The sequence below is a fragment of the Rhinolophus hipposideros genome, assembly GCF_964194185.1.
Source record: "Rhinolophus hipposideros genome assembly, chromosome: 9".
NCBI lineage: Eukaryota > Metazoa > Chordata > Mammalia > Chiroptera > Rhinolophidae > Rhinolophus > Rhinolophus hipposideros.
The window spans coordinates 49,907,155-49,929,256 of NC_138055.1; the positions used below are offsets into that span (position 1 = coordinate 49,907,155).

Consider the following 22,102-nt stretch of genomic DNA (forward strand, 5'->3'; position numbering starts at 1 on the left):
TCTGACTGACCAGTCTTGCCCTTTAGGACGCCTCGACCCTGGGGCCAAGCCAGTCTCTGCCCCAACACACGTCCTCTCCCGAACCTTTCACAGAGGTAGCCACTCATGTGACTACCCAGGTATACTCACATCATCACCAGGTTTTCCAGGGGGGCCAGGAGGACCACGGGGACCCATGGGACCCTATAAACAAAACAAGAGCATTTAGGAGATGGTTGGAGGGGGAAGACACTGAATCAGTGGACAAAGCTTTGGGACTGGAGCTTTTGGAAGCTAATTCCCCTCTCAGGAAGAAAGATGAAAAAGCCCCATTTTGTGTGGAGAGAGAGCCAAGGTCTAGAGCAGATCCCAGTGAGTGGCAGCAGACACGTCAGGCCAGCAGTGGCCCAGAAGGGGGATGGTGACGACAGAGTTCCTGGTGGCCCTTGGTATGTTTGGTTCTGTTAGAGTTCCCCCATTGCTGAGAAGTGATACCTACATCTCCTCTGGACCCTCCACTGTGGGAAAACATAGGATCGATTGGGGAGGGAGGACAGGGGTCTGACAGGAGCGGTCGGGCCCACATGGGTACTCACAGAGACGCCGGGTTCCCCCGGTTCACCAGGATTGCCTTGAAATCCTTGAGGTCCCTAAAAAGTCAAGTGAGGACACAAGGTTGACCCCCGCAAACCGACAGACAACGTGAAAGCATCTGCACTGCCAGCGAGAAGAGAAGACCCAGTACTTACGGGAGCGCCAGCCGGGCCTGGAGGTCCGCGAGGTCCCATGGGGCCCTGGGTTGGAACAGAACAGGAGAAGGTTTACTGGAAAAGCTTCAGCCACAGCCTGCAGAGTGCCACCTTCTCCGAGTCAGCAGCCCAGACAAAGGACAAGGAGCTATTCTGTGGGCAGGGGGCCTTCAGTAGCTGCTCCCTCTCATTTCCCACTCCCCACGCAACCATCTATTTTTATTTATAGGCTCTATTTGGACAGAGAAGCTGGCCTTGCTTTCTCCTGGACAGCAGCCATGTTTACTAAAGTCTGAGTTTCATTTAGCATGTGCCAAGTCAGAGCTGCAGGGCTGAGATTTCCTGCTGGAAGTCTTGTGGATGCTGGAGAACAGTGGCTGCTGTCTGCATTCTTCAGTTCTCCTTCCAAGAGCAATAGCTACTGACCTTCTCACAGATCAGCCTATATGCAGCTCTCCATCCTCATTCTTCTTCCTCACGCCAGTGCATCATTAAAACTGGCATCCATCGCCATTAAAAACCAAATGCTTTGGGCTCACTAAACGAGAGGTTACATAACGGAAGGAGAAGAGCTGCTCTAAGCAATTATCTGTAAAGTGAGGTTGTCAGAGTCTCTGGCTCCGCTAAAGGGCCACCTCCTGCCATTTTGGCTGCAACAACTGGTGTCTTTTCTTACCATTGGTCCTTGCATGACTCCCATCTGGGCGCCACCAGCCTTCTCATCAAATCCTCCGGCCATCTGGGCAGCAAAATTCTGCAAATAAACCCAACAATATTAGGAGCTTGAGAGGCCCTAGGTTTTTCCTACTTGGCTGGGTAAGCTATACCTGGTTAGAGAAAAACTCTAATTGTTGGAGATTAACCTAGCATTGACCAGAATTACCAATGATTCCTGGAAAATCATTTTGGAAATGTGTTCTTAAATGGCAATGGCATAATCAATTCCCTGGAAGATGAAGCGTGATTTGAAGGAGTTATCAGTTACTTGCCTCTCATTTTTATAAAATTATTATTTTTAATTCTAAACTATTAAATATATTATTGGACATACATCGAGGAACATAACTAAAACTTCACTTTTAAAGGTGGATTTTTTTTCCTCCCCAAATTTTAAGGCCCAGCAAAAGACTGAAATCAACAGTCTTGAAATATTTTAGCAGGGGATGTCGTAGGCGTCTGTGAGTTTAAAGCTTAAAAATGTAAAATAAAGCAAACATCAAAATGGCAAACCTGCAAAGCCTGGGCAATAATATAATTTGTTGATTGGTTTGATTCCAAAAACAACTTTAGCCACACACCTTCACTCAGTGGGGCTCTTTCATGAGAATGAATAGTTGCTTGGAATGTATTTGGCAAGGACCAAGAATAAATGTCTTCCAAGGACAGTGGTCACTCTTCTTCCAGGGAACTACAAGTGCCCAGTCATCCTCCCTCCCAAACCCCACACCCACCCCAAGAATCGACCACACAGTACAGATGCCAGGGAGCAGGTAACTGAAGACTTTCTTTGCAGAAACCCAGTAAGTGGAAAAAGTCAACCCTTAGTGCCATAGCCTCATGCCTAATATGTGATTCCACTGAATTATAGGCCTGGGGGAGAAGCTCATGGTCAGGCTGTGTACACACTGCTGGCAGCCCTGGGAGCCAGCCAGGTAAGTGTGAGTAGCAATTTGGAAGCCACATTTCTGCAGGGACAGCCTGAAGAAAGGGGATGTAAGGATACTTACTCCACCAAGGCCAGGGGGACCAGGGGGGCCAGGAGGGCCAGGGGGGCCGGGATTTCCAGGGGTCCCAGGCTCTCCATCTCTGCCACGAGGTCCAGGAGCACCCTTGGCAGAAAGAAGCAAAGGCACCAATGTGAAGCAGTGTTCATGCAAGATCCATCTGTCCATGGGCTGCTCGTGAGGCATGGTCAGGCACGTCGGGGGGCCTTAGAGGACGAGGGGGGGGGAGGGTAGTCCACAAGGATGAAACAGTATTGTTTCTCTACTTACTTTTTCACCTTTGTCACCACGATCACCTCTGGGTCCTTGTTCACCTGCAGGCCCCTGAAGGCGAAGAAATGTTGAGATGACAGCAAGGCCAGGGGCCTGCAGATCAGTAACTCAAGGAAGAGGTGAAGGAAAGGCTTTCTCCCTTTCTTACCTGAGGCCCAGGTGGTCCTTTGGGTCCTACAATCTGTGTGTGTGAGAGAGAGAGAGACCCACAGGGTGGCACGTTAGAGGAGACCACAAGGAAATGACCCAATTAGAACAGTAGAAGCAACACGGTGTGAGAATAATTTTTACTTACATCCTTGATGTCTCCAGGTTCTCCTTTCTGTCCCTGAAATTTGACACATTCTCAGGATTGAGCTGAGCAAGCCCACCAAGCCCCAAGCACAAAATCCTGCCCAGCAGCCCCTGCATCAAGGTGCCCTCTGAAACACACCTCTGCTGACATCTAAAAAATGACAGGCTGAATGAGCATAGCATTGCTTCTGAAGAAAACTATAAAGGCAAAAGCAAAAGCAAAAAAGAAAAAACCCTCACCTTTGGTCCTGGATGCCCTGTAAGTGGGAAAAAAATAGAGAAAGAGAATGTAAGATTTGTGAGATGGAGAAATACAAGTTCTTGTCACTCTAACACTCTTTAAGGAATCAAACACAACCAAGGAAGGAGGCAGCTTCCTGTTCCTCTACTGAACCCTCTGTTGGGGTGTTAGAGTCACAGGAGTCCTGGGGTTGCTGAGGTCCCATGAGGAAGACGACCCAGACTTTGTTATTCAAAAAGCAGTCAGCATGCAAAAGAAGGGAGCAGGGGCAGTAAGAAGAGCTCAAGATCTAATCAGCTGCCAGAGAAGAAAGCACCAGAAGCTGGCAGAACTGTCAGTCTCTTGTTTTCCCCAAAGGATATAGGAAGCCCTTCCCGCAGCCCAAGCCCTCCCAGAGGAAGAGTTAGGTAGTTAAAAAGGTCTTACATTCAAGCTGGGTCTCCTTGAAGCAAGCACAAAAAAAACAGCAGGGCACAGGAGTTATAAAGGGCATTGCAGCCAGTGCCACCCCCAATCAGTAACCCCTTGCCCTTTGTAGCAGCCAACACTTCACTCACAGAGGGCCCCCCCTCAGAAATGATCTGGGAACCTGGAATAAAAGCAGTTTCCCCAAGCAGTTTCCCAGTGTTGATGAAGTGTTCAGGAAAGGCAACTTCTCCCTTCCCTTTCAACGTTTTCTCTACTTAAGCAGGAGGAGAACAGTGAGAGCCACGTGAGGCCTACACAAGAGTCCCCACCGACACTGTAGGAAAGTGTTTGAGTGCTGGGGCGGTTCACCTGCACACATGTCAACCACTAGCACTGGCTCTAGCTGGGAGTTAATAACTGCCCACCAGAGTGCAAGCACAGGGAGCTCTGTCCCAGCCCCAGCCCCACCCTTCACCACTAGCACTCTCAGAGCCCAGCTCTTCCTTCTCCTACTAGTGTGCTTCTTAACTGGCAGTCAACTTCAAGAGAGGTAGAAACAAAAGAAAACTGCCACCAATGTTCTCCATTGCAACGAGGGAGCCTGCCCTCTGTCTCCCAGGAGCCGACAGAAGTTTCTTCTCACTGAAGACCGGATAGCTAGAGGTCTTCTAAGGAGGAGACCAGGTGTGCATCATAGAGTCGGAATTAATCTGTGGTTTGGGCAGATGGAACATTTGATCTCCACTGCGGCTCTAGTAATTTTCAGGGATGATTCCAGAGAGGACACTTTGTGGATACACATGTGTCCTTGCATGTATCTGGACAGCACATATTTTGGAGGTGTGAGGTGAGGAAGGACCCCCCCCCCCCCCCGCACACACGCCCCTAGTGGCTCAGGCTCACTGAGTGTCAACCTGCAAGCAAGAAGTGACCTTTCCTTTCAGCCTCAGCTGCTGGGGTCCCATGGATACCCAGCACCTCTGCCTCACAGAGATGACCAGCATCCATGGGAGGGCATTTGCTGCACCTGCAAGTAATTTATTTATGTGGAACAGGAAATAAATAAATTACGACCACTGGCAGTGGCGAGGTCAGTTGAGCAGATGGGGCAGCATTCTCCGAAGGGGGTCTCGGGGCTGAGGCAGTCTTTCATGTCTTCACAGATTATGTCGTCGCAGAGGACCGTCCCAGTGTCACAGACACAGATCCGGCAGGGCTCGGGCTTCCACACATCCTTATCATTATACCTCTGCCCGTCCTGCACACAGCTGTCAGCCTTCTCTGCACCAAGGGTGGAGCAGGGGAAGCAGAGAGCAAAGGGAAGGAGGGGGTGGGAGCCAGAAGAGAAAAAGAGAAAGAGGTTGCAGTCAACTTGACATCATTCAAAGGCTTAAGAATGTGGACTTGGGCCACCCAAACATAGAGAACGCGAACATGATTTTTCTAAGACAGCATTCATTTTACCATTTAGTCAACAAATATTTGTGCGCCTTGCACTATGCTGTCTATCACCAAAGACAATCCTGACGCAGCGTTGAAGGCCAGGAGTAGGGGTGGGTTGGTGGGACGACTGTACTATATTCACTTCATGCATCTAACATTGGGGAGACCTGGTGATGTATGGGGGGCAGGGACAAGTTAGAGGGAGTAGGAGAAGATGAGACCCTGAATGGGAACTCAGGGACTATAAAAAATAGAGGAGAGGGAAAAACAGAGAAACCCCCCCAGCACAGGAACAGAGGCCTTTTTTTTCCTGCCTTCCTCCAGGAATCATGGGATTTGCTAAATACAGCTGACAGCTAAAATTCAGAAGGCATGTAGAAAATTCCACCCACAAAATTTAGAGTCTATAAATAGCCAGGTTCCAACAGTAGATATGAGGGGCGGGGGGAGAGGGGCAGCTGAAAGGATGAACTATTAGAATTAGAACCTTGTCCCATTCTTTAAACCATATTAGGATCAGGGCGAATTGGGGGTGTGGAGGGGGAGGGGGGAATAGGCCCATTCAAACAACACATTTGGGACCCAAGCAGGCTAATAAAATGCCTTGGGAGGCAAGCAGAGCCAGAGGACTCTCATATATCCCTGAGGGTGCTGATATCCCTGGAGAGATCCTGCCTCCACGTGAAGACAATATCCCAATTTGCTTGGCAGGGCGCTTTGAATGCGGAGCCTGGGCTAAGATTAGCCGTCCAGGCCAGACCTTCACCCAGAATGCAGATCAAGCGCGGCCCGGATTGTGCCTTCCACCAGGGCCCTGCCGCCTGGAATCCACCCTGCAAGTGAAACCTGTGCTGACAAGAGCGCTCTGGAGAGCGCCAAGGTCTGAAGAGCCCGCACCACATGCTAGGAGCGCCCAGCGCTGTTTTTCTCATCAAAATCCCCAAAGCAATGGCAACTGCAGGAGATGAATGATAGGAAAGAGCCACAAACCCAGTGGGCGGAGACAGAAACGGGCCTGCCTCCTGCTCTTTAAGGAGACTGAAAAGCTCAAGATAAACCTTTTTTTTTTTTCTTTTCCACTAGAAGAAATCCACTTATCCTTTAATCAAGACAATCACGGGTGGCGGGGGTAGATCCCGGGATCTCAGGGAATATACTGAGGCCTCTGGGACACACCCCCCGCTAAAATTGCTGGAGCTGTGTCAAGTCCGCAACCGGGAAGGGGATGGAGTAGAGGTCAACGGTCTCCCGTTCGGACTAAGGAAGAGCCCACCCTCACCCAAGAGGGCCCAGGATGGAAAGAGAGGGAAATGCAGGGAGAGGGGGGTGCACCCCGAACGCGGATCGGATTTCGCTTGGCAGGGCAGCCAGGATGCGCGGGCGTAGGGGCGGGACCAGGCGGCGCTGCGTGTGAGAGCCGCTGGGTGACTCTTTGTGGCTGCGGCTCTGGACATGGCTCGCCCTCAGACACTGGGAGGGTGAAAAGTGGGATTAAATGACTGCCCCAGAAAGGAGCCAGCATCGTAACCAGATCCCCTAGGTGTGGACGGAGGAGCCCAACACCACCATAATTGCTGCTCCAAACCGCTGCAGATAGCCTCCCGGCGCGCGCGATCGGGTTCCGCTCATTACCGCAGCGCTGTATAAGTGATTCTTTGTAGCAGGCCAATTAAAAAGTTACCTCTTTCGGGGAACTGGTTCGTTCCGCCGCCGCTTTGCTCAGGGCTGGAGCCCAGGAGGTGGCGGCGGGCGGGCACAGGGGGGCATTGTGAGAGAGGGGGTCGGGGAATCCGGGGGAACCCACTGGACCTCGCCTCTCATGAATGGGGCTTTTCTCGAGCGCACACAGCGCGATTCACAGGTCTCCGCAAGGAACCAGTTTAAATAAATACGGGCAGCGTTTCAGCTCCATCTGGAAGCCATCGCTGCCAATCTCCCAACGCAAACAAGCCTCACAAAGGAGGATTGAGGTCTCTCCCCCGAGCCGAGGGGCACTTTCGGAGGCGAGGGCTGTGAAATGCAGATGTGGGTCAAAGACGCCGCCGCCAATAAGTGTCTCAAACTCGTGGAAAGATGGGGAGGAGGGGCGTGCCCCAGCTCCAGGTTTCTGACATTCCTGACGTCCAAGCGGACTGCGTCTTTTCCCACGTCACATTTTTGGGTCCGCTGGCCCGGGGGAGGGGGTTATGGAGCTGGGATGCGCCAGGGCGCAAAATCAGCCGCTGGGATGCACTCTCTCTGGGGAGGAGGAGAAGCGCCTGGAAGAGCTGGGCCCAAGGAACTGTGGAATTCACTCCCTCCTGGGAAAGCAGCGGCAGTGAGAGGGCTCTAGCCACTTAAGTGAGACCCTCTAATACCAGATGGAGAATTTAGGAATTATTTTAGTCACTTAGTTAATTGCATTACGCACTAAAAGCAGAGGTCAATCAAGAAGACAGCTTTGTGGGTGTGTACATGCAGATTTAGGACAAAAATATAGTCAGGTGGAGCCCTGGCCACTTATAGACACACCGTATTTCAACAGGTGCCCCGGAGCGCGCCGCCAACTGGCGCACTACGTGACTACCCGGCCGGGATCTCCGGCCCCGGACTCCTTGCGGCTGCGCCGCGGGGCTCCACTCCTGCCCCTGCCCGGGTCGGCCGCTCTAAGGACCGCTCTAAGGACCGAAGCTCCTCGCCAGCCCGCAGTCTTCCAAACCATCTCTGGAGACAGCCTGGTGGCAGGCGAGACCGCATAGAGCCTCGTTGACAGAGGGACTTTGATTTCTTCCTCCCCTCCCCCCCCCAAAAAAAAGTTTTCCCTGCGATTGATTTACAATCTGTAACATACAAAGACAGGGCTGGAATCCCAGCCTTCGGAAACGTGCCCAAACACGTGGAAAAAAATCTCTCTACCTAATACACTTTCCAGGCTTCGTTTGTTCTGAATATAATCCCAGACAGTGGGACATTACCAAAGGAACGATGCGGTCCGAACGGACTTTGGACCAGATTGTAAAACTGCCATCTCTAACTATATTCGTTTGAAATAGTTATAGCAATTGACCAGCCGTGCCCCTCTCCCCTGCTACACACACACACACACACACACACACACACACACACACACACACACACACACACACACGGCCTGCAGCCTGGCTCGGTGAGTTCCAGAAACTTAGAAAAGTAACTCATTGTAGTACCTCGGGGATTTAGGGGGGAAAACCGCGGGGAGGGGGCGCTATTTTCCGGGGCGTTTGAAAAGCACTGTCTGGTTGGAATGTTATCGCCTTTCAGATGGCCTCCCCTTCGGGAAGTTTCAGGGGGAAAGCCGAGATGCGAACGAGGGTTGCACCTTGCTCCAGGGCCAGCCGGGAGGGGGAGGGAAGCGCGAGAGGCGCTGGGATCTCAGGGCGCCCCTCCGAAGCCTTTCTTTGTGGCCTCGGATTTCAGCCCACCAGTTTGAGAGCATCTCCTTTGTCTCACTCCCTTTTGAACGCCCCAGCCACCAACCCCTGGCCTCGACTGCGAAGTCTACCCCTTGGCGCTTGCTCGCTCCTTCACTGGTGCTCTTTCTCTCCTACTTCTAAGGACGACGGGCCACGACCTGTTTTGCGGAGCTCCGAGTGCTTCGGCGAGGCGAGTTGTGTGCGTGTGCGCTTACTTATCAAAGCTGGTGCAAAAGACAGCGCTTCAATCTGTGTGCAAACCTCTCCAATTCTACACTTTGCACATTTAATACTCCTACGCAGCGTAGGGACCAGCCAACGCCTCCGCCCGCCGCCCGCACGGAGGACGCTCGGACAGAGGCTGCAGAACTCCGCTGGACGAGCTCCTGCGCGTCCTGCGCCCAAGTGTCGGCGCGCTATGATCCGAGGAGCCTCTCTAACCAGGACCGGCGGGCTCCAGAGCGGCAGAGGGCCGAGGAGAAGGATGCGGAGGGACGGCACGGAAGGGTGGCAAGCAGGACTGGTGGGCGACTTACGGACATCCTGGCCGTGACACCGAAGGACAGTGGCGACGAGCAGCGTCAGCAGCACCAGCGTCTGGGGAGCCCCGAAGCGGATCATGGCTCACCGCGGGGCCTGGCGGAGCCGGGCCCGAGCGGAGCGCAGCGAGGCGGCAGGAGCACGGCGTGGGTCCGGGTCTCTACCGTGCCCTCATGCAGCAGGCCCGCGGAGCAGGAGGAGGCAGGAGACCCGGCAGCCCAGCAGCGCTCTGCGTCTTCTCCCCGCCGCAGCGCCCGTTATATGCGCCCGGCCCCACTCGAGGCTGGTGAACTGGCCCAAACCGCGGGCCGCCCCTGGCCCCCCACGGGGCTGTAACCTGAGACCCCGCCCCCGGAGCCCGCCCAGGCCCAGCCAGAGCCCGCACCTGCCTGGGCCGGACTCCCCTCACTGCTAGCCGGGCTTCCCGCCCCCCAGCTCTAGTGAGCCGAGTGGTCTGATCGGGCGGGGCACAGAAACGGCCCCTGTCCTCCCCCCACCCGGGGTTGCAGCGCTGGCCCCTCTGACCACACGCGGGAAGGGGGGCCTCCGGCCCCTCCCCTCGGAGTTCTGCCCGGATTGGAGGGGCGGGGGGTGTTTGCACAGGCACAGGCCGCGAGCCCTAGACCCGGACGGAAAAGACTTGGGAGGGAGGAGGGAAATGCTGTAGAAGGGAGCAGCGGGGGAGGGAGAGGGGCACCGCATTGGGACCTTGGGCAGCGGGGGTGGGGTGGGGTAGGGCGCAGGGGGAGCCTGTGACGGTATCTGGAGTCCTAAATCTTGGAGACTGGCAAGCAAGGACAGGTTTGGGGCCCTTTGCCCGGGTACCTGGCCCCCGAGCTCCCACCTGGAAATTCAGACCGGTTGTTCCCCACCCCAACCCCTCCCCCATCCAGCTATGCGATGAAAGAGCCTCCTCTGGAGCCTGGGCAGACGTTGGCGGGAGTCGATCGCCAGGCAAAGGGCCGGTGTGTTACTGCACAGAGGGAGACCTGTGTGAAGGGGGGAGGGGAGCGGGGCCAGGTCCCGGGAAGGGGGCTCGAGGAGCCAGAGAGGACAGAGGGAGCCGAGACTAAACCGTGCACGCTGCCGAGGTGGGAGACCGTCGTCTAGTTACAGGCTCAGACGTGGTGTCTGCTCTTCCTGGCCCAACTCCGGGAGTCCCGGGGGGGAGTGGGCGCTGCCGGCTGGGGTTGAGCAGCTCTGGCCAGAGACGGTTGGTCACTGCTGCAGCCCTGTCCAGGGCGAGAGGAGGCCGCTCCAGCTGGACAGAGTTCTCTGAGCCAGGGCAGAAGCCAGAATTTCCTCGTTGGGCCCCTGGCCCTCTGCTTCCCACCTCGCCTCACCTTCCCCGGTGAGCGCCCTCTGGCACCTTGCCCCAGTTCTGCCTTCTTCCCAGGGCTCAGCTGTGCTCTCGCTTGGCTCTTGGTGCCTCCTTTGATACCAGATAAAAAAAAAGCCCCCAAACGGACTTCTTTCTCTTCTGTCCCTGAGGATTGATAGCTTTCTGTCCCTGAGGATTGTAAGGTTCCCCCAAAGAACTTTAGGCAAATGCAAACTTTCACGAAACTCAGAATTGGGGTCTGACTTAACCAGAACTCGCCTCTCCAGCAGTGGAGTTTCTGCAGCACTTTCCTCCTGGAACTGAGGGCACTTGGAAGAAGCTGCTTCTACCACCCTGGCCTCAGGCTTCCACAGGGGGTTCCGGGCTTCCCCAGCCCCATGATTTGAAGTCTCTCGAGTTCCACGTGTGCAGAACTTCTCTAAAAGTGTGCTGGCTGGGAAAGGAAAGCACTTTTATTATTTATAGAAAAGCCAACACATTTTATCCAGGCTGGATAGAGGTGGGTGAAGGATTAAACCAGTGGTTCCAGGTTTTCCTCTCCTGCCATGGGCCTTCCTTGGCTCTTTTCCCATCCTTCTGTTCAAGGCCTTGCACTGAGCTCTGACACTCTCACCAGCTCCAGCCTCTGCCAAGAGAAAGCTGGTCTCACAGCCACAATGTCCCATGCCCTTTTGGGGGCCATGGGTCCTATCTTCTCTACCTAGAAGGTAGAATGACCAAATTCCACACATTTCTCAAGACCTTCTAGGTTTAAACCTCTCGTAAAAGTGTGCCCTGATATCTCTAGAACGCAGTGTCTCTCTGTCTCTCTGCATCCTTCTGGCATTTATAGCCTATATCCACAGTTACACTCTAAGCTACATACTTTTGTGTGTAGTTCTCACTCCCCCACCCCTTGTATTGATAGGTCTTACCAATGAGCTTGGAAGCTCCTTGGAGACAAGAACAGTGCCTAGCACAATTTTAGCACATAGAAAGATTCAGCTAAATCCCTGTGGACTAATGCATTTAGATGTAAAATATAATTTATGATACAAGCAGCTATAAAGCTAGACATTCATACAATTGACCTCAAATACAAGTGGCTATAAAAGTTCAACTAGAAAAAAAAAAAGAGCTTTGGTGAAAATACTAAGATACATGAAAAAATTGAAGCCTATTTTAAAGTCATGAAGTTCAGTAAGCAGCAAAGTAATACCTATGTGTATTACTAAGTTGCTCTTGATTTCATCCCCTAATTCTGTGGTTCATCTTTGCCAGTGAACTGTATCTACATATAAGAACTCTGGATTTTTCTACTAATCATGGTTCATCTGTGGATACAAAGTTTAGTTCTCCACTCCCTGTAGGTGAGGTGGGAGGGGGAGTTTTTTCATCACAGATGAGAATTGACAAAAGCAAAATAAAACTTAAATTGACAAAACCAAAATAAACTATGCAAATTATTCAAATTATAAAGTCAACTAAACACCAATATTAATATTTTACCCATCCATGAATCTAAACAACTACAATTTAGAAACCTCTCATTTGTGACTCTGACAGGAATTGAACCTACATGTATAGGGGGGAAAAATCACTGATTTTGAGATTATGTATCTGGCAATATCACTATCTAGAACACAGCCAAGAAATTGAAAAGACGGGAAAATAAACCTGAGAGCCAGGATAGCAACAGCACTCAGAATTCTGATCAGCCAGAGTTTACACTATGTACTAAATCTCACGCATTTTGTGCATCAAAGAGTCCCTCTTACTCTGTGTCCATTCATAGTTTGGATATTATACTAACAGGTAGTGTCATCTGACCTCACCATTTAGATACAGAAAAAGAGAGGTAAGATAGGAGAGCAATTTCTGGATAAAAATACAGTAAGCAGAGCAAGAGGGGATGATAAGAGAGGAGACAGAAAAGTAAGATATGTTGACCATGAATAAGAAACATGGTAGCCGAGGGCCAACAGGACAGGGTCAATAGCTCTGTTGTCTCAATTGTTCCAGGGAGTTTCCTTATCCTGGTTCATAGCATCTGCTATAGTCCCCAGGGTTTATAATGAACTTAAATGTCCAATAAAATGTTATTTAAATGTAATATGGTGTCTTTGAGGAGACAGGGAAATATTATGCTTTAGAAAGGTCTCCATTAAATATAATGAAAATAAATGTCCATCCGCTTAATGTGAAAGATCTTATATCCTAGCAGGGTTAGACAGATGAGAAAGTACTACACTTTCTAAAATGGTAGAACTGGAATCAGAGCTGCTGTTTCCACTCCTAGGTGGAAGAAGGACATCCGTGGCTGAGGATGGAGGTCCCACCTTGGTCACGCACTTGCCCCTTTAAGTACAGCATGCCTAGCAGTATGCAGAACAGTTAGAAATAACAGACACAATCAGCATATCTACCCCAATGAGACCAGCTCAGTGAGACAAATGGATTAAACCAGTCATTTTGTGTTGTAGAGACAAAATAACTGTTTCACTATTTTTCTCTCTTTTATGGGTATATTAAATTTAGACTCATGTAAACACAACCTTATTGGGAATGACATTTGTAGGTGGACGGTAAAGAAAAGATCTCTTTCTCTCCCTTGACACAAATCCCATGTTAAAATAGTGATAAAAGTGAGGAAGGATTCACATTCCAAAGAGGTTAAGCCCACCCCAAATATGGCAGGTGGTGAATGCGCACCCTTCACTCAGCCTCCAGCCACACTTCACACAGAAGGCCGGGGTGGAGGAGAGTGGGTCCAGCTCACTCAGTGACATTCCACTTCTGTTGGTTGGGCTTGGGTCAGACATCCTTTCAAGAGGTGTTTATGTTTTGCTTTGGCATTTGGGGGGCAAAGTAACAGGATCAGGACTGTCCAGGATAGGGCTTCCAGATTTATGGCTTACATTCCATTTCATAGGAGCATAAATATGTTACTCTGTATTCTCAAACACAAACAACATTAAGAAGCCCAGCCAGTCTCCTCAGTATTGCCCCAGCACCAAGTGAATTCAGTTGAGTACTCGGACTGAACACCCACTCCTATATGAAACGGAGAGACCAAGAGGCTTGAGAGACTATCTTTGAATCTGTAGAGGAAACAAGAAAAAAATGACTGAAAAATGCTGCAGGAAAGGTGCCCTCCTCCCTCCTCAAATACAAACCAACCAACCAAAAAAAAAAAAAAAAACAGAATGAAAGAACAGCGTTGGGGGAGGGGCACAGAGCAAGGTGGGTAAGGTTCCTGGGAGAAGTCTCCAAGGGTGGGTGAGGTTTTGAAATGCAGAGGTCTTGTGAGAAGGCAAGATTGTTCCTGTCAGAAAACAAAAAAGGACAGATAAACCAAAAATCATGGCAGGGGCCCAGAACAGTGTAGAGTCAGCCACAATGGGAATAAGACATGGCACTAAGGATAAAATCAAGGCCAGACACGGAGGACTCCATGAATGCCACCAGGTGTCACTGAGCCATCCTTCTCACTGCTCAGACCTGTCTTTCTCACTGCTCATTTTTCCCTTTTCTACTTACCTCCTACTAGATAGGCTTTCGGGGGCAACAAGAAAGATGTCTGGATGTTTTTAAGGCTTACTTCTTGAAGAAATGGCTGTACTTTTTATACAGAAATTATTTTTTTAAAACTTTTTTAAAAGACAAAATCCTTTCATGCCAAATCTTGCATTTTCTTTAAGTGCATGGGTTTCTGGCTTTAAGGAACATATGTCTGCCTCTCTCATCAGCTCTTAATAGTTCTGGAGTGAAGGGAAAAACATAAATGCCTCAATGCGAAGGTGTCTGAGCACTTCCAGCAGAGGTTACGTGCATTAACTGTGGGCACTCAGCAAGCAACAGTCTAGTACAGTGGCTCCCAGGACACCATTTGAGAGGCCAACAACCTGCCGGACATGTGAAAGTGATAGCTTCTATCTCCCATCTCTCTCCCGCCCTTGAACTCTTTGCACTTATATATGGCCAGTATCGTGTTGTGTCCTCATTTGTTCATTCATTCAATCATCTATCCCTCAAACATGTAGAGATCCTATTTGAGGCTACTCACATACCTCCTTGAGAACAGGGGCCATAACTTGCCCACTCGAAGTCTCACCATAGAGTCTGTCTAGCACCGTGCTGTCACATATTAAGTGCTCTAAATTCTTGCTAGGAAGTGTGGTTCATGGACCAACAGCATTAACCTCTCTGCGAGCTTGTTAGAAAAACAGCATCTACTAAATCAGGATTGGCAGTTAAGGTTGGACAAGTGCTGGTCTCAACATTGGTTGATGGATACTGATGTGTGGCCCTGGCTAATAGAGTGGGGTGGTCTGTGGTTCCAGAGGACTGGGCTCATATCTGCACGGCATCTACCGCCATGGCGAAGAGGGCATCCGAGGTGAGGGTTGGAGGAAAGGAGAAGTGAGTTGAGGGAGAGGGATGGACAGAGGGGTGTAGAGGAGGTGACAGATGTACAACTTTGAAAAGCCCGCTGCTGGGATGTGAGTTTGTTAACTCTCAAAGGCAAAGGCCGTCTCCTTCTGAAGTAGATAGGAGGTAACTCTTCTCATGTTCCGTTCGTCCAATAGGAAAAGAGATCAGTGCTAAGAAGAGACTGACCCATTCTAGAGCTCAGTCCTGAATTCCGTGGAGAGAGTGTCAGGGCAAAGCTAGGAGTGGAGTACAGGCTGATGTCCTACCTCTTTTCCAATAGCCTCTCAGCCCTGCCTCCTGGGGATTCCTGACCCACGAACTCTTCTTCCTGGGTGGGAAGTACCATGGAAAGCAAGGAGTTAGCTATACTGGGATGCCTCTGGATCTAGCAGGGTATGGATCCCCTCAGAAAAACCCAAGCACCTGGAAACCAAGAGTATTCTGCCCCAGTGGGTGGGGTGGGCCAGCCCTCCAGGAAGTCCCTGAAAAGCTCAAGGGAACATGTGGTCAGCTTCTAGTGGGCTCCTGTGCCAAGAACAACCTTGGGAGAGAGCAGAAGGACAGTGCGTGCCGCCCGTGCCCATGCTGCAAACCCAGTGAGGGAGCCTTGTCTGCCCTGCCCAAGGCACCTATCCAGGGGCAGCCAGGGCACAGCTCTATTCTGTAAGCCCGTAGCTGGCGCCAGCCAGAAGGCCAGGTCCCAAGCTGACACCACCCACTGCCCTTGACACCCCTTCCTCCCAGACTCTTGGACTCAAACCCTAAGAGTCCTCACTCTGTCTTCCTTCCTGTCCCCTTCCCCCTCCCATTCCTTGGTTAGCATTCCTTCAGCTCTACTGGGTTAACACCAACTATGCCCCAAGCCTTGCTAGTTGGTGTGGGGACACCAAGAAAGATCGACTTGACATGGATCCTGTCCTCAAGGAGATTACCACCTCAGGAGAGATAGTCACATAAAAAGCCAAGCTATGAGGTAAACAACTTGTCATCTAATATATTGGAATGTGGGGCGACGCAGCACAGTGCAATGACGTATGATGAAGAGCCTGGAAACTGCTCTCTGGGACTCAGTCCCCACACAAGTTATCATGAAAGCCAGAAAGACAAGGATAAGGACTGACCTTCTCAACAGCTATCGGCGTCAACAAATAAACAAGTTTGCTATAACTGTGAAAAGACCAAGATTTGAGGGGAACAGCATGCAAGCCTTTTTGATTTGGTTTGATGAGAATCTCCAGAGGATGTAACTCAAAGCATATGAGGGAGAAGCTGCTCCTCTGGCCAGGACAGCACTATCTTGACATTTCCGAGTCAGGAACAACAGTTCAAAACGAGTGGGGAAATGCTTGATTGTATCTAAGTGTTTGTCTCTTTAAATCTTGCTTGGAATTGTGTAACTTTATATTAGGGTGGTGCAAAAGTAATTAGGGTTTAAAAAGTTAAGAATAATTGCAAAAACCGCAATTATTTTTGCACCAACCTAATACATTACTTATCCTGATCCTTTGTGACCTTTATACTTAACTGTATTATAAAAGAGTTCTCCTTTGTCGAGGAAGGTATATTCAAATAGATAACTGCATGTGCCAGGTTATTCAGATTGGCCACAGGTAAGACAGAGCCTCCACCTGGTGGCAGAGGGTTGCAATTGCAGGCAAAGCGTCCAGGAGCAAGGAGCCTGACGAGCGCTGACTTGGCAAATGCAACCTAACAGCAAAATAATCTCATCTCCTCTTCTAGATGGTCGTAAATACCTAGCATTTCACTTGTGAATTTAGTCAATGTGGGTTTTTTTGGTGAGATTAGACCTACTGATGTTTATTAAATGAGAGTCCTTCGCAAATGTTAGATTCCCCAAGATTAATGCCTTGTAAGTGTCTGTCCACTTTGGTGTGTTTGTTGGTCCTTGACATTAAACTAAACGGCAATGATTACTTTTGTCTAGCACCGAGTCTCAATGAAGATAACCCTGAATGGTGATAAGTCTCAGATAGTTTTCTAGCCTGAGAACTGGTGAGTACCATGATCAGAGCTGGAAGAAAGGAAGAGGTAATGAGATTTCAATAAATGTGGGCTGTTGTAAGTTTATGCATTTAGTAAGAGCAAACTGATTACCGCTTTAGTGCCTTGGGCTGCACAGCTTGCAAATGTGTAGGGTGGTGTGTCTGGAGACTCACAAAACGATCTACCGTTCTCTTCTTTACCAGCTTGGAAACATTCCCTGTGATTACAGTGCTAATCGCTTCACCTTTCTTTTCTCATGGTGAGTTACTCATTAAAGATGTTACTTTATTGCTGAAATATGTGTGTGGGATGGGGGAAGTTTTAGTTATCCCAGAATAAGTGTCTGCAAGGTGAATCCAGAAGTAGGATATGGTAGGTAGGGGTGAGAAGGCAGGAAAAAAGTAATTTCATTATTATCCTTTCCAGTGAACTTTTTTTTTTTTAAAGATTTTATTGGGGAAGGGGAACAGGCCTTTAGTGGGGAACAGTGTGTACTTCCAGGACTTTTCCAAGTCAAATTGTTGTCCTTTCAATCTTAGTTGCATGGGGCACAGCGGGAGTCAAATTGTCAACCTTGTGGTTGAAAGCCTGCACTCCAACCAACTGAGCCATCTGCCCAACCAGGAGCTCAGCTGCAGCTCATTGACTTCATTCTAGTTGCGGAGGGTGCAGCTCACTGGCTCATGTGGAAATCTAACCGGTAGCCCCATTGCCCAGAGCTCGTGCTCTAACCAACACGTCTCCCCTCCGGTGAACTTTTAAAGAACACCTACATTGTGCATTGTACTACAGATACATATTTATGTAATATTCTATTTCTTTTCTTGAATAGCTGATACATTCTTGCAAATTTCTTGGGCAAGGCCAGTGAAAAGAACACTGGCCTTGGAGTCAGAAGACCTAAATTTTACACCTGCCTGTGTATCTAACTTGCCATGTGATCTTGATCAAATTGCTTTATTCTGTGGGCTACAGATGCTTCACCTGGGAAGTGTGGTAGCTGCATGTGGTTTTGTGATGAGGCACCAGCTCCAGTTCCTTTTCCTCTCTCACTTTACCCGAATCCTAACAGAATTTAGTTTTACTATCAATGACCCATCAACGGAATCTGAATCAACCCCTGTGAGGCTAGGACAAGAGATCAGCAGGCTGAAGGTTCAACTTTCCCTCCCAATGTGGCTAAGTCAGATGGAACCTCCTCTGCCGTTAGGATTCAGCACCTCTCTCCCAGCTCTACCTGTCTTCTGTCAGTGACTGAATTTTCAAGTTTATTTCATTTTAATTGGTTTTGCTTTCAATTGAATAGATGTATGTGGCTAGTAGCTACGATCCTGGACCACACAGCACATTCTTGCTACTCAAAGTGTGTTCTGCAGACCAGCAGCATGACATCACCTGGGAAACTGTTAGAAATACAGAATTTCAGGCCCCACCCCAGACCCCACTAAATCAGAACCTCCATTTTAACAAGATCCTGAGGTCGTCTGTGTGCACATTAAGGTTGAGAAGCTCCAGAGTAGGGCAGTGCTTCCCAACTTGACTACGTATAAGAATCACTTGCATTCTGGAGAGATTTTAAAACTCCCAACGCTGTGACTGTACCCCAAATACATTGAAACAGAATTTCTGGGAAGGTGGAACCCAGGCATCAGTGTTTTGTAAGCCCCCAGGTGATTCCAAAGTGCACCCAAGGTTGAGAACAGTTGCCCTCGGGCCCTGTGGCCAGCCTGGGTCACACTCTGGGAGAGTCCATGTGAGGACCAGCGACTCACTTCTCAGTCTCCACAGTCACTTGTTGAGCCCGGCTTTCTGGGAAACCAAAGGGAGTTATTCATCCTCAGCAAGTGTGAGAGCTGGCTGGGGCTTATGTTTGTTTCCAATGCCTAAGTGAGATGTTCATTAGTTTTTGACAAAACGCATCCAAATGCCACACCAACAAAAAAATATTGAACTGGCCGGATGACTGAAGGCCGGGAAGCACTGATTCACTTCCTCACTCTGGGACCTGGATCACACTGCCATCCCAGAGCAGTCCCATGAAGGGAGCTATTCTTCCCATCCAGGGTGGAGGTGGCTGGTTTTTCCAAGGCCACTTGTCTTCAGTTGCTTCTCCCTGTAGCTCAGCCAGTGTCCGAGGGCCACTGGGGCCAAAGCAAAAAGGTGGGTTTTCCTGAAGAGCCAGACTCACTCATCTTGTTGATCCAAACAGGACCTGAGAAGTCCCAGCCACTTTCTAGTGATGAATGACATTTGTAGAGATGAGTCCTCATCTCCCAGCTGGTACAGGTTCAGAAAAAGCACATCTAACATCAGGATCTGAGGAAGTCAGGTCCCATGAGTGGCAAGGCTGTCCCAAGAGATGGAGCTGCAGCCCCCGTGGAACGTCGATTTCCAGAGTCTCACTGAGGAATGTCATCCTTCACTTGGGTGAAATGGATACACGAGTGTTTCACTTTGGAAACGGGATCCCCAACTACATGATTATTAGCTCATTTGTCTTGGCATGTTCATGGATTCTGAAGCTTTGCGTCCACAGTTCTTCTCGTGCATTCCATGCCAAACTCAGAAGACCCAGTCAAGATAAGGACACCCTCAGGAAGGGTACAAGAGAGTAAGCCACAATGTTTTGTCCATATGGGGCAAGGGAGGAACAAGGGCCAGCTCTGGGAGTGTCCCAGGACAGCCATACCAAGTGCCTTTGCTGCTCTCCCCTCCACGTTCATATCCACTTGCAGGTTACCCAGAATCCTGCAAACGTCCAGACAGCCTTAGAAAGCTCCGTTAGCCAGCAGGCCCCTGGCCCACAAAGCCACCTCTGAGGCTCTCTCTGTGTTCCGACCAAACACCCATTTTCAGGGAAGAATCAAGAAAGAGACAGAGGGAAGATTGTCTCCCCTCCATGGCTGCGTAGGTGAGGCTGTGCCCAGTGGAAACAGAAAAAGCTGTGCAATGATGTTATCTCCTCCAGATGTCTCAACTCGACTGCTGTCCCACTGCCTCAGTAAAGACTCCCTGTCACTCCCTGACTCCCTGTCACCTGCACTGATGTCTGGGCTGTACAATTAACAGTTCGCAAAATGCTCCCTATTTCTTCAGTGGCACTTGATTGGCATGCCATAGCATTAGGGCCCCGCAGGCTACTTGGAGGTCCAACGGTCCAATCCTCTGGACTTCGAGATGGGGAAATGAGGCCTAGGGAGAAGGGCTGTGAGACACATTGGAGCCTAGAGCGAGAAAGCCTCAGTAATACTGATCCCATCTTTATTTAAAATTTTGATATGTTGTTCATCATGGATTTTTTGCACTAATTTTAATTTTTATAATATTGCTATAAGATACTCTTTATCTTGATTCCTGAGTGTTTTGGTGCCTCTTAAAGTTTGTACCCAAGGCGAGTGCCTTGCTTGCCTCACTCGAGGCCTGGCCCTGGCAGGTAAGGGTAGAGGCTTCCCGTGGTGACACTAGTTTTGACCAGAGGCAAAAGGAGAACTTGGATCTTTCAACTATGTCAACCTCCTTCTTCTCTTTCAGCTTGAAGCGCAAGTCCTGTTTTTCCAAATAAGGGGAGAGCTCCAAATAAGGAGAGCTGAACATTCTAGAATAACAATATCCATACATGATTATTGCCCAGCCAGAGGAGCAATATTCAAAAATTTAAGAAACCACAAAATAAGTCCCTACCTAAGGGATTGCTGTTGATGATAATATCAAAATGTCACTACTGCAGTGAGATAACAAGAGATGTAGAAACGCATGCCAAAATGTGGACCAGTTCCCCAGCCCAGCCCTCTCTCAGCTGCATGACCTTGGAAGCAAGGAGGGCCCTTTTATCCCTCCCAAACTCTGGCATAGGTTCTTCCAAAGAGTTTTGTTTCTTTGATCAAGCTTCACCACACTGTGGTTCTTTTACTCACCCTGCGCTCGTGGCATGGAAGACAGCCTTAGGTGCAACGTGGGTGAGCAATATTTAACAAATGAGCATAAGTTTCACTCTTCTTTCTTTGTAGTGGCTGCAGGACGTGGCGTCCACAGGCCCTTTTTGATGGACATTCAATTGCTTCTTCTTATTCTCTCTCTTCCTCCCACCCCAATCTCTCTTTTTCTCCCTTCCCCAACCCCCAGTCTTTTGGCTGGAGATGAGTCCTTTGTATTTTTTCTCTAGAGTTCTCCATTGCAGAGTCATGTAATGCACAGTTTTCTGAGAGAGAGTACATGTTCCCTGCCCAGAATCAGTGTCGCTTGTGATTCATATTCTTGTATCTATGGGATCGATCATGCCTCACTCAAAGGAAAGGCTTGAAAACCCAGATTTATAGAAATATGATTTGGTGGTGAGCTTTTCCAGGGAACTCATTCCCTAAAATTCTCTGTGAGCATGGCTGCTGAGAGAACCCATGAAGGAGAAGGAAGGAGAAGTACGTGGTGAGGCACTGTCCTTTCCATGAACCAAGTTAGGTCGTCTTTACGTCGGCTACAAAGAGAGGAAAGGACATCTGGTCTTCCTCCTCTTCCTTTATTGTGTCATTTCCCTCCCCCCCTTGTCTCTCTCTTTTTTTCTTGTTTTAAAGAAAAATTATAACTTTAATATTATTTTAAATAGATGATACATTCACGATTCTAAATTCCAAAGGTACAGAAAGTGAAGTCTCCCTCCCATCCACCTATGTTCTCTTCCAGAGGGAACCAACATACGAGTAACTAGGTACCCTTCCAGAAACATTCCAAGCATAGCCAAGCAACTGTGTATAAAATCTCCCTCTCCCATTACAAATGGTAAAAATGATCCCTCCCCTCACTTAGCACAAACGGTAATATACTCCACACACTGGTCTGCGAGGGACTTCATGTTTTGTATCTTGGAGAAGATTCCACATAGATGCATTAAAAACATCCCTGCTGAGCCGCCGGATGGCTCAGTTGGTTAGACCCTAGCTCTTAACAACAGGGTTGCTGGTTCAATTCCCGCATGAGATGATGGGCTGTGCCCCCTGCAACTAAAATTGAAAATGACGACTGGACTTAGAGCTGAGCTGCGCCCTCCACAACTAGATTGAAGGACAACAACTTGGAGCTGATGGGTCCTGGAGAAACACACTGTCCCCCAATATTCCCCCCCCAAAAAGTCCCTGTTATTTCAATGGCTGCTTAGTATTCCATTGTATGGATACACCATAATTTATTTAACTAGTTCCCTTTTGATGGACATTTAGCCTATTTCTTTGCTGAAATAATGGCACAATAATGTTTGTATGTATGTCATT

The 22,102-nt window shown here is 49.4% G+C and overlaps 1 protein-coding gene across 2 annotated transcripts in view; it reads right to left on the bottom strand.

Annotated features, from left to right (window-relative positions):
- The window catches only part of COL2A1 (collagen type II alpha 1 chain), a 30,974-nt gene extending 21,654 nt beyond the window's left edge, over nt 1-9,320 (bottom strand). Inside the window, exons 1-10 of one of the 2 annotated variants that reach the window (XM_081060722.1) lie at nt 9,079-9,320; nt 4,740-4,949; nt 3,021-3,070; nt 2,874-2,906; nt 2,723-2,776; nt 2,456-2,557; nt 1,405-1,482; nt 729-773; nt 576-629; nt 130-183 (exon numbers count right to left, since the gene is read on the bottom strand). In XM_081060722.1, coding sequence (XP_080916848.1) covers nt 130-183; nt 576-629; nt 729-773; nt 1,405-1,482; nt 2,456-2,557; nt 2,723-2,776; nt 2,874-2,906; nt 3,021-3,070; nt 4,740-4,949; nt 9,079-9,163 — 765 coding nt within the window. In that variant the 5' untranslated portion in view covers nt 9,164-9,320. Of the gene's footprint in view, nt 1-129; nt 184-575; nt 630-728; nt 774-1,404; nt 1,483-2,455; nt 2,558-2,722; nt 2,777-2,873; nt 2,907-3,020; nt 3,071-3,259; nt 3,277-3,686; nt 4,073-4,739; nt 4,950-9,078 lie in introns of those variants that run through there. The other variant, XM_081060721.1, reaches the window with a different exon arrangement.
- Between the last annotated feature and the right edge of the window lie 12,782 nt (nt 9,321-22,102).